The 13,016-nt window shown below is 37.3% G+C and overlaps 1 protein-coding gene across 3 annotated transcripts in view; it reads left to right on the top strand.

Moving 5' to 3' along the window:
* ARHGAP18 (Rho GTPase activating protein 18) overlaps nucleotides 1-13,016 on the top strand; it is a 195,000-nt gene that overhangs the window by 138,646 nt on the left and 43,338 nt on the right. For all 3 annotated transcript variants that reach the window (XM_086707805.1, XM_025925719.2, XM_086707806.1), the window contains 2 exons: nucleotides 2,731-2,794; nucleotides 7,287-7,465. In XM_086707805.1, coding sequence (XP_086563931.1) covers nucleotides 2,731-2,794; nucleotides 7,287-7,465 — 243 coding nt within the window. The remainder of the gene's footprint in view (nucleotides 1-2,730; nucleotides 2,795-7,286; nucleotides 7,466-13,016) is intronic.

Raw genomic sequence — 13,016 nt, 5'->3', positions numbered from 1 at the left:
ACCGAATAGTCCTGGTCTTAGAAGACCCAGGGGGGTTGTCGGAATGAAGACACACGAAAGGAATCTCGAACACTGACGATAATAGTAATAATTGGTGCCACCACTGCTGAACACTTACTGTGCTAACTACTTTCCTTCTTTCATTTAATCCTTACAGCTTGTCCTGTGAGTGAGGTACTACCATTTCCATTCCGTGGCTGAGGCTCATAGGCTTTAAGTAACTTGCTCAATGTCCCGTAGATAGTAAACCCAAATTGGTGTGGCTTCGAAGCATGTGCTTTTAACTGCTACGTATCCTGCTGTATTTGGGTTTCCGTATATGATTCTGTTATCAAGTAACCCGAACATGAGATTCTATTTATACTACAAATAAAGGGTAAAAAAAAAAAATCCTACGATTCTAAACAAAAACAGGTACCTTGTAGTTATGGTATCTTTCTGTCACGTAGAGAGGTTTTTTTTGTTTGTTTTGTTTTGTTTTGTTTTTTGTTTCGCTTTTTGTAGACATTTTATTCTCCCAAGACATCCTTAACAGTTCCGATTGTTACTCTATTTGCCTGGACAATTGTGGATCAAGTCCAGTCTGTTTGGTAGGAGTTTTGGGGGCACTGGATTGTTCCAGGCAGGTCCCTTGCTGCTGTGAGGCAGTTAAACACTTGCTTACCACCCACTGGTTATTTGGGACAGCCACTGGAGTTGAAGGACTGGACTAGGTTTCCAGCTGTAGGAAAATGAGTGGTAAGGAAATACGGTATTATGATATTTCCTTCCCAATTAAAGAACCCTCCCTAGGGGAGTTAAGAGGAAATAAAAAGGGGGAGGGGGAAAGAATGGGTTCTAAGTAAAATATATGTTCTGTGGGATTCCTGCCAGTCTCCCAAGAGGATGTTGCTACTTGGTGCCGGAAGCAGCATATTCCCAGCAAATTCCTGGTAATATCGAAGCCACATGGTTTGAGTCCATAGTAATTGGTGGGTTGTATCATCTGATGGCATCATTAAGAGAGAAATAGCACAAGTAAATTAAAATAATGTTAACTTGCTTACACGGCATGCCTTTAATTGAAACACTGCCACCCATTAGAAATATGTCCCCCCTTCCTCAAGGAAACATGGCCCCGCCATCTTCACTTGCAATTCTTCTGTTCTCATAGAAGTACAAATTCAGCCCTTCCATTTTAAATGCTTCCTCATGAAGCCCTTGCTGACACTAGGAAATAGAATACAGAAATGAATACCATCTGCACTGTTATCTTCACTTGCTAAGGAAAACAATTCTGACCACATGCTCCAAAATATGTGTTCATATGTAAGATTAGAATTATTCGCTGTGTTCATTGTGCTGTGGAGGGCTAACCTTCTGTAGGCTTGTTGGCGAAGAAAGGAGGAGGGTATTTGCTCTATCCTGAGGGGGACTGGAGTAGCGTCGTGACCCTTCTAGCCCTTGTGCGCTAGTCACTATACACTGTCCTGAGTACCTCTGACCTCTAAGAGGTGCACCAGTGGCTGCTACGTATCTGCCCTAGCGCTTTCCTAGACTCTTCTTAGATAGCAGGTGAAGGGGAGAAGATCTTCGTGGCTATCAGCCTGAGGCGAAATGTGTTTGAAAGGACTACAGAGGCTACCTTATCTGAACAGAGATGCAAATCCAACAGAATGGTTATTTTAAAAATGATTCGTTCAGATACACCTTTGTGTATGATTGATCTAGACTCCCCTCCTGATTCCTGAATTCCTTCTGAAGCTTTAATTGGAAGGAAGAAGTAGTACTCCCTGGCCACACTTCGCGGTGAAGGGAGCCAGCCATGTTCGACGGTGTCTATAAACCCTCGGAGGACTACAGCCTTCTGGCGTCACTGCCCTAATCCCTACGAAAAACCGTTCCTTTGACTATCTGAGCTCGTATTATATTTAGTTTCGGTAATTTAGTTTTAATTTACCTCACATTTATTACTAGCTTTTTTTTTTTTAATTTGAACAATTTCTATTGTCACCTACATGTCAACTTGTAATTTTGTTTTCTAACAGTGTTATCAGAATATAATTCATACACCATCTAATTCATCCTTTTAAAGTCTACAATTCAGTGATTTTTGGGATATTCACAGATTTACAACCATCACCGCAGTCATTTATAACACATTTTCATTATCCCCCAAAGAAAGCCCATTTAACAATCATTCCTATATTCCCCTCCTTACCCCTAGCAACCACTAATCTACTTGTGTCTCTATGATTTGCCTTTTCTGAACATTTCTTTGGTAAGCATAGCTTGTAACTGGTTCCTTTTACTTTTTCAGGGTTCATTCACGTTGTAGCCTGTATCAGTACTCAAGTTCTTTTTATTGCTGAATTATATTTCATTGTGTGGATGGATCACACTGTTTATCTACTCCTCTGTCACTGGATATTATCAGCTTTTTTTTTTTTTTCGTTATGAGTTTGCCTTTTCCCTTCAACTAAGTAGTGGTGTGCTTGATGACAAGGACGCTCTTCGTGTTTTTCATATTCCCTATGGGGTTTAGTATTGTGTCCTACAAGTTGGTAAGTGGGTAATCAAATATTTGTTGGATGATTGCTTGTTGATTGTAACCGCAGTACTTTTTTTCTGTGGTTGTTGTAGTTCTGAGTATGTTTCCTATACTCTAAAGGTTAGTAATGGAATTATTTACAATACCATTTCTCTGGTTGTGAGTTGGAGATGACTAAATGGCCCACTTTCTATCTTTAGGCTCCAGATGGCACTGAATCACAGTCAGTCAGAACAAATGAAAACAAATATCAAGGAAAAGATGGTATGTTGGACCTGTTCTCTTGTATTTTCCTATTGATTAGCATAACAAACAGATATAACCTTTTAAAATATTCACCTTCAAATTCTAGTAAACAAATTTTATTAAAATGCTAATATATAAAGTGCCCACGTACGTAATTACATAAGGCTGAGAATATAGCGCCCATTGATTTTTTTTTTTTTTAAATGTTAGTGTATCTCTGTTCTACATCTCTGTGCATAATCCGTTTTCCTGAATGCTTACCATGTGCCAGGTACCTTGTGAAGATGTTTACCTAATTTATTATTCTCAAGAACTTTGTGTAGTCTGTTCTTGACCCATTTTACAGATGACAGAACTGATGTTTGCAAATGTGAAGTCACTTTCCCAAGGCCATACGGCTAGTCAGTGGAGCCAATGAACTTGGGGTCCTGTTCTGAAATCATAAATTCTCAATTCATAAATGGATTCCTTTTCAGAAAGTTTATAAAGACTTAAAAGTTAGGATTTTGGGGGGGCAGTTCATTATAATCCTCTCCTATTCCTACTTTTTCTCTTCTATACCTGTTATTTCAGAAATGGATTAGAATTCCATGGCATGGATGAAAATAAATGGTAAGCTTCATTGGCGCTTAATCAGGGAAGAATTTATAGCTTTTTTCACTTATTTGCAAAAAGAAAAAAATATTCTAAGTTAAGCTTAAACATTTAATCCTTACCGGGTTGTTTAAAAACTTTAACAGAGGTGGTCTGTGGCTGCCAGATTCCAGCCCAGGGACTTATCCTTTTGTTTTGTTTATGTTTTTAAGAGTGTTAATGCCACTAATAGTGTTGTATTTGGACTGGAAGCAGTAGGGGAGGAGTATCAGGTAGACTGTGGAGGACTGGGAAGTGTTCCCAACCTCATCACAATCAGGTCAGTCCCAGATTATAAGGGATATTTTGGAGTCTTGGAACAGCCAGTATCTCCATTTTTCTTTCCGTACTTTTCTCAGAACTTCTGTCCTGTGCCCCTGCCTTTCAAAATAAATGAATAGGTAAATAAGTGTGTGCATGTGAGTGTGGATGGCCACATACATGTCTATATATTTATATCTGTAAAAGCACTTGCTGTTACGTGGAAATTTCTTTGGTTCTATTTTTTTTAAATATCAGAATGATATTACCAAGTGTTTCCCCAAGTCTGTGTACCAGTAAACACTGAAGGGGCAAGCAAGCTAGAAATAGCTGGTGCTGGCCTGTCAGGGTGCTAGGTCATTGAGAGAGACATATGAACCTTTTAGGCCAATGCTGAGGATGCTTTGGGGAAGGGGGACTGGCCGTTGCTCAATGAACACTGAGGAAAACATTGTCTTTTCTTGATGGGTTCCCCCCTCACCAGAGGTGGTGATGTAGGCTATATAAACAGAAGTTCTGGAGGGCAAGTTCATTATATGAGTACTTCCCACCTTGCTTGCAGCAGCTGAGTAAAATGTGACCGACTTGCCTGAATTACAACTACTTTTGCTGGAATAGAGCCTCTGATATGTAATGTCATATGTGTAGCACCGTGTCACTGAGTATGTACCACTCCACCTGTTGTGAGCAATGCCACATTCTTTCAATAGACAGTAAATTAACCAGTTTTATGTAAACCTTGAAAGGTTCAGAATGAAATGCATGGAAAACATTGTCTGGAGTGTGAAAGTGGACCTCTTTCTGTTTGAAATCTGAAGGTGTGAGTGACATTTTCTATTTTAAATGTTTTCCCATACTTGGGCTTTTCTTGATGTTCAACGAAAGATATTTATCCTAAATGAAAAAGTCATGAAGTCTTAATGTTGCAAGAGTTGTCCCATTTCAAATTAATCTGCTAATTATTATTCTTTTCATCAAATTATACAAGGCCCGTTGTTTTTATACATACACTTAGAAATTTTAATAATATCCAAATAACTTTAAAACTTTCATGTTAATATGCATATTTACTTATTTTCTCTTGATGACCATGCAGGAAGGAAAAGTCTCTTTAAAAATAAAGGCACTTTGGGATATTTTGAACAATTGAAAAACTTGAAGGAGTTTTGTCAAATACTTATAAGCCAGTGCTATTGTTCACTTTAACAACCAAAGGAGAATAAGGAAATTATACTATTTACACTTTAGGACTTTAAGAGTCAAAAGGTTTATCTCTGAATTCTCTGTTAACTTTTCTAAGAGTAAGTCATTGATTCATAGATGCTTTTAACTAGCTGATTAACTATCCATTTCTTGTAGCGATGTCTCTGTCACCCCGAAACTGTTTCTCCTACTGTCTACCATAACTTGATCTACCGTTTGATCTCTTAGGCTTTTAAATTTTTTTTTTTTTTCAACGTTTATTTATTTTTGGGACAGAGAGAGACAGAGCATGAACGGGGGAGGGGCAGAGAGAGAGGGAGACACAGAATCGGAAACAGGCTCCAGGCTCTGAGCCATCAGCCCAGAGCCCGACGCGGGGCTCGAACTCATGGACCGCGAGATAGTGACCTGGCTGAAGTCGGACGCCTAACCGACTGCGCCACCCAGGCGCCCCTCTCTTAGGCTTTTATATTCATTTCTTTTATTTTTGCCACATTTTGGAGCAAATTCATATAGTTTGAATATATTGCAATTTAATTATAATTTCTCCCCTCAGTTTTGAAATCAGAGAACTGTGTGTGTGTGTGTGTGTGTGTGTGTGTGTGTGTGTGTGTGAGGCAGTGGTGTTCGTTGTAACTCTTACATGGGGGTGGTGAGGAGAAAAAAAAGGGGGGGTAGTTGTAAAATTCTTGTCTGTACACACTCTGCTTCTGGAAAGGTAGCTTCTAATTTAAGAAAATGGCTAATCATTTTTTCCCCCCTCTCCAAATGGTTTCCTAGGAAACCAATATACATATTCACAGTAAAACATACAATAGTGTAAACCAGCGGGAGAAGAAAACTAAAATTGTACTTTGGCCATTTCAGTTAATACTTTAAAAATTAATTGTAAAAAGGTCTAGTTACTCTAATTAAAAAATTGTCACAAGCTGTTGGAACGACAACACAAATAATACGTAAATGTGCCATAGGTAGCAGCAGATAATTACCATCGAAGAGCTTCAGATTTATTCTTAGTTTTGGAATTGGCCTAGGGCAGTGTTTACTGCCTTTTTTTAACTGGGAGATGCTACCATGTTCACCTCTGTAGTTTGCAAGGCCCAGTGCAAACTGAAGATGTGACTTCTTGTTCAGATTCCAAGGCAGTAACAGTCGAGCATTAAACCCAGCAGGGGGTGCGTCTGAACACAGAGTCCTGTGACTGCGGATCACACTCCTAGAAGCCTCCCCCGCTTATCAAACAGAAGTAATGAGGCTAGATTCGTGTTTATTCCTAATTTTCCATTGGGTGAAGCAAACTTTTTTTTTTAATTTAAATGACTACAAATAGAGTTTTCTGAAGGCAGTAGTTTTAATAACAGGCATAATATGTAAGTGGCATGCCTTTGTTAAAATTTTAAATCAACTTTACCTTCTGTTGCCTTGTGGTGTTAATATATAAGCATGTAAATGCAGCGTGTAAGTTTATTTTGTAATTCAGAGCTGTCTGCTATGAATTAAAAGTCTGCAATGAAAAAAATAACAGTAATCCTGTCATTGGTTCCAAGGTTTTTATAATGTGAGTTGTGTTTAAACCAAAAACTTACCAAATAGTCTAATTTAGAACTATCTTCCCCAAAGCTTTGAAGCTGGTGTTTTCAGCAAAGAGGTTTTCGAATGTAAATTCTTTCCTAGAGGATTAACAACAGACAAAAAAAAATTGTTAAACTATGATACACCCTTGAAATGTTGATACAAATATACAGAATTTTTTTTGACAGGGTTTATAGTTGTGAGAACCTTCCTAGTCTTTGATATAATTGGGTGCAAAATCTGTTAGTTCATGTACCAGGTACTTCTAGAGCTGACTCCTACTGTGGTAAGTTTTTGGTACCAACTCTTATTCTGGAATTCTTACTCTGATAGGTAGGTAACATTCCAGAAAGGAAAGGAGGGGTGTTGAAGAGATTTCTTCCAGGAATCTATTCCACTGTTAGAAAGTGAAATGGTGTATCACTAGTTCTAAGAGAGAGTAAAAGTAACCTCTTTTCACCCCCTCCCCACTTTTTGTTTTTGCTTTTAATCTCCCAGTGTAAAAAACAACAACAAAAAACCATTCAAGTCTACTGAATTTTTGTGAGGCTTTTCATTCAGAGTTTGAGATCATCCATCAATTTTGGAATTTGACCTGGTCTAAGAATTGTGACCTCCAACAAAGATTCCACAATTGAACTATGGACTCTAGTCTTCACCTTCCCTATACCCTCCATGCACCATTGGTAGGATTCTTTGCATATACGTTTTGCCTTTAAAATATCCATTAATTACTGACTATAGTAAATAGTACTTCCTCCAGAGGTTTGTATACAGTTGATATAAAGACGTAAAAAAAAGAAATAAAGAAAAAACATTAATTGAGTCATTCTTTTCCCAGACCAGGCATCTAGTCTAGTTGTTGGTGAAAAAGAGCTGATCCCACTGGTCCCTGAGGAGGCACCTGCCTCTGAAACAGACATCAACCTGGAGGTATCATTTGCAGAGCAAGCAGTCAATCAGAAGGAGAGTTCCAAGGAGAAGCCCCAGAAGAGCAGAGGCGATGATGCTCCATTACTTGTACGTAGTGCACTATTCAGATTTCACTAAATAGAAGAGTATATTTTTCACCAGCTTTTTATTTTGGAAATTTCAGACCCATAGAGAAGTTGGAAGAATAGTACAGCAAACAGCCCTACAGGATTCATGTAGATCCATTTGACAGTTAACATTTCACAAACTTTGCTTTTCCTCTTTCTACATTATCTATTTATGTGTTGTGCTCTCGGCTGTGCGCTTGCTTTTTTTTTTTTTTTTAAAGTAAGCTCTTTGCATGAACAAATCAGGAGACTATAGATGCTGGCGAGGATGTGGAGAAACGGGAACCCTCTTGCACTGTTGGTGGGAATGCAAATTGGTGCAGCCGCTCTGGAAAGCAGTGTGGAGGTTCCTCAGAAAATTAAAAATAGACCTACCCTATGACCCAGCAATAGCACTGTTAGGAATTTATCCAAGGGACACAGGAGTACTGATGCATAGGGGCACTTGTACCCCAATGTTCATAGCAGCACTCTCAACAATAGCCAAATTATGGAAAGAGCCTAAATGTCCATCAACTGATGAATGGATAAAGAAATTGTGGTTTATATACACTATGGAATACTACGTGGCAATGAGAAAAAATGAAATATGGCCTTTTGTAGCAACGTGGATGGAACTGGAGAGTGTGATGCTAAGTGAAATAAGCCATACAGAGAAAGACAGATACCATATGGTTTCACTCTTATGTGGATCCTGAGAAACTTGACAGGAACCCATGGGGGAGGGGAAGGAAAAAAAAAAAAAAAGAGGTTAGAGTGGGAGAGAGCCAAAGCATAAGAGACTGTTGAGAACTGAGAGCAAACTGAGGGTTGAGGGGGGTGGGAGGGAGGAGAGGGTGGGTGATGGGTATTGAGGAGGGCACCTTTTGGGATGAGCACTGGGTGTTGTATGGAAACCAATTTGACAATAAATTTCATATATAAATAAAAAAAAATAAAAGTAGGCAATGCAAAATAAAAAAAAATAATAATAATAAAGTAAGCTCTTTGCCCAACGTGGGGCTTGAACTCATGACCCCGAGATCAAGAGTTGCATGCTTGGCCCACTGACCCAGCTAGGCACCACCCCCCCACTTTGTTTTAGCTTAACAAAGACCTACAAAACAACACAGCTATAGTACTTAAGTTGAACACTAAAGCAATAATTGTATTTCATAACAGTCATATTAAAATGTTTCCAGTTGCCATAATATTGTCCTTTATAGCTTCTTCCTTCCCTACCCCCATCTGGAATTTGAGTAAGAGTTGTACATTGCATTTGATATCATATCATTTGGTTTCCTTGAATGTAGATCACATCCCCTGCTTTTTCTTTAATATTTTTGAAGAGTCCAAATCAAATTTCTGACTTTGTCTGTTCCTCATGACTGGATTCAAGTTAAACATTTTTGCCCAAACTACTGCAAAGATGAGGTTTATGTCTCTGATTGCATCAGCAAAAGAGGGGCATGCTGTCACACGGCCCCTTTATTGGTGATGGAAGTTTGATCACCTAGTTAAGAAGATGTTCACCAGATCTCCGTATTAAGATACCTTTTCCTGTATGCAGTTAGTACTAATTTGTTATGCTTGGGACTGGGTGAGTATCCCATTTGTCAGTAACAACCGATCGCCCACCAGTTTCCCCATGCATTTGTAATCCTTGCCTGAAACAATAATTAAACTAGCGTTTGAGAAATGGTGATTTTCTAATTTTTTAATTCCATATTGATTGGTTGGCAATCTTGTGTAACACTTTCTCTCCCTTTTCTCTCTTTGTTTTTGAATATCACTATGGACTGATGGCTTCCTTTTTTTTTTTTTTTTTTTTAATTCATTGTTAAATAATCATTGTGTATTTCCTTTAATGTTCAAATATACCTAAATTTGACCAGTGGGAGCCCTTCAGGCTGGTTCCTATGTCATTTTAACATGCCCTCATTTCTTTTACTTCTTTGCTTTCTAGGATGAGATAGATGTTCCAGGCTTACTTTGTACTTTCCTTCCCTTGGACTTGAAAGACTCCGTTTCTTCAAGGAGCCCTGATTTCTTTTAGTAGCAGATAGTATTTAGAAATTAAGCTTCATGTATTGAGTGTTCTTGTTGTTACTGAATGTCTTATATTTTTAAAAATAAATGTAGTTATTTACTTTGTAGAAATTCACACCTGCAAAAGTTAAAAAAAAAAATACGATGAACTTCCCATTACTTCCCTACTAGCCCCAACATTCATTAACCCATGGCTAATCCTGACCTATCCATACCCCCAACCAGTGCTCCATGTGTGTTATTTTGAAACACATCTCTTAATGTTTTGTCATCAATAAATATTTCAATATGTAGTTCTAAAAAATCGCGGGGTTTTTATAAACATGTCCATATTACCATTACTGTACCTAAAAAATGCTAACAGTTCTTAATTTCAAATATCCAGTAAGTGTTCAAATTTCAAATTGTATCAGACATTTCATGATTGTTTTTTCAAATGTATTTGATTCCGGATCCAGTTAGGTTTATGCATTGCAGTTGGTTGATATGTCTTTTAAGATTTTTAATCCCTCCCTCTCTCTCCATTCATTATTCTCCTTCTTTCTCACTATCCTTTCTTCCTTCCCTTTCTCCCTCAAAATTTATTTGTTGAAGAAACCTGGTTATTAAGTTACAGAGAATTTTCCCCCTCCAATTTCTCATGTTCTTCTTGTTCTTGTAAATTATTTGATGATAGACTTAACAGATTCAGGTTTTTTTTTTTTTTTTGATCAAGATTACTTCATATGTGATCATATATCAAGAGACAAAATATCTAGTCTTTCTCTTTTTGTGAAATCAGCAGCTGCGGCTAACCAGTGCTTGGATCCATTAGTTTATTAATGGTTACGGGATGATGTTTTCATTTCTTCTTTTATTCATTTATTAACTTGAATACTTTTTTAAGAAAAACTTTCTAAAATGATTCCTTTTAATTGACCAGTTGTCATTTTTTTTTGTTCCTTAGCACCTTTCACTAGTGACCAATTAATGTGTTGTATTTTAATTTTCTTCTAAAAAATAGAATTTAACTCCTAGATGTAGTCCTATATGACATGACCCTGGACAAAATTTCCCCTGCGTATGTGATATATTTTCTGCTTTAGGCCTAGAATTTTCTGTTACCTGCAAGAAACCCTGGGTCTGTTTAGTAGAAGTACACTTTTGTAAGTATGATCAGGACACCAGGACCGTTCCTTTCTGTGGGTTGGTCATTGCTTCAAGCCTGTTCAGAGGCCAGAAGTGCATGTGGATCTTCTTTCTTCCATGCCAAGAATAGTCGTTCTCAGGATACAGCAGGTGATATAATTAGAACACATATAATTACTTGTTTGTTTTATCCTCAGTTAATGCACAGCGTTCTCAGAATAACAATGGTAACGCTGCTATTAACAATATGATTACTAGGAAACAGTTTAAACTTGTTTTTCTTCTCTTCAGTTGTTTGTATCCTTGAGATATATCCCAAAAGGACTGTAATGATAAAATTACTGTGCTTTAGGTTACAAAGGATAGTTATTCTCCATATGGTTAAGCCACCAACTGCACACTTGGTTAAGTAAATGGTTTCATTTTATTTTCAATTTTTAGGGATTGCTTTTTTGAAATGTAATTTCGTTTTGTAAGCATGTAAAATATTTACGTGGTCCAGAAGTCAAATTTAAAAACAAGTTGTATTAAAAGTCTGGCTTCTGTCTCTGAGCCGTCATTCTATTCTCTCTGTCCCCTTACAGGTAAATTTACCTTCTAAGTAAATTCTTTTTTATTTTAACTTTATGGTTTAACCTTCTGTTCTCAGATAAATGGTAGCCCACTATACACACTTTTCTCAACCCTGAATTTTTGTTATTTTTGACTTAGCATTATATTCTGGAAATCACTCCATAGTAACATAGAGAAATGTTTCTCATTCTTTTTTTATAGCTATATCCTACTCCATTGTGAAGATGCATCAAAATCTATTCAACCTTTTCCCTAATGGTGGACATCTAAGTTGTTTCCAGGCTTTATCATATATTTGTAAGAATCTGTTTTTATACCTGATGGGAAAAGTAAAGGAGGACGTATCCTTTGGCTTAAAGAGATGACCTATACTCCCAGACTGTCAGTGTAGTGGGCAGTCCATATCTCAACAGATGGAAGGGGTTTTAAGTGAAACACCGTAGAGTCTAATTTAAAAAAAAATGAAGACACTGTTGACTTCTAAGCTGTTCATTCAGAAGTGGAATAGAATATAAATTAATAGCTACTTTAGAGACTTAAAAACAAAACTTCCTTTCTTGTTTCATTCTCTGCTTAACATTTCTGCTTACCTACCCTCTTGATTTTATTCATGTTGTACCCCAAGCTTAAAATGACCTTCCTATTTGGGCCTCCTTGTTGTTCCCTGTTTACCAAGAAAGTCTTAACTCATCCTTTGGGGTCTAGTTCGGTCTCTAACTTTATTATTAAGTCCTTCCTGGTTGTGAATTTACATTAGATACAATGTATAAAATAATCCTTTAAGCTGTAAAGATGCCATGCTTTTGATAATTATTGTCAATGTAATCTGGTATTTATCTATGCATATATGCATCTGTTCATCTCTATACCCATTTATCCATATGTCTTATAGAAGGCATGGGCATGTAAGCCTTTCACGAGTCCTCAGCATGGTTGATGGAATGAATATTTATATTCATCACTCTGAGGCAGGTGTCTAAGAAGATAAACCTTAAATACCATTTCTACTCCATGCTCCCCTGCTTCTGTAAATAAGCAGTAAGCTTTATGTAATACATTGTTCTGTGTTGACTTCCATTTTTTAATTCATTTTTCTTACAATGTTGGGTATAGTCTTTGTTAATTCTTTATGATCTCTCACAGCAGATTCAGATTTCTCCTCTTAAATTTGTAGATCAGGTTTTATAACCTCTCATGGGCTTCAGTTTGAAAATGTAGCTACTACTTTGTTTTGTGTACCCACTGTATCTCAGAAAATATGCTCTGTAATTTATCAAATGATCTCATGATGTAGATGTTACAATTCCTGTTTTTCATACAAGGAAATAGTAAATTATATATGGCATGCAAAGGCTTGGCTTCAGGGACTCAATTTTTGAAGCTCAAGTTTTTCCTGGAAGGACCATGTCAACTCCACTTTATGTGCCCTGAAGGTCTATATGTATTTAATTTAGGTGTGAGTTTAAGTGGCTCTGTATTGGTGCTGGTGACAACTTGTTCAGGGTAGCTTGGGATATTTTATCAATAAGATTCTGGCTGGTGGGGTCCATCATGTACAATAGAAATTTAATAATACTCCTTCAGCGTACTTTGGAGACTAAACATTAAGGATTCTGAAATATGGAAGATCCGTAGTTTTAAAAGTGTAACTGTGGTAAAGCCTCTATTCTAAATGCATGCCTATATTTAGTTCTTAGGTCTTTATTCAGTGTCCTTTGGATTCTTATTGAATTATGACCTTGATTGTCTGGTAACACAGCTCCGTGCATACTAAATACCAAAAACTAGGCATGGAGGCCCAC

Source organism: Puma concolor, chromosome B2 (assembly GCF_028749965.1).
Source record: "Puma concolor isolate L17-30 chromosome B2, mPumCon1.1.hap2, whole genome shotgun sequence".
NCBI lineage: Eukaryota > Metazoa > Chordata > Mammalia > Carnivora > Felidae > Puma > Puma concolor.
This window is presented reverse-complemented; position numbering and strand designations above follow the sequence as displayed.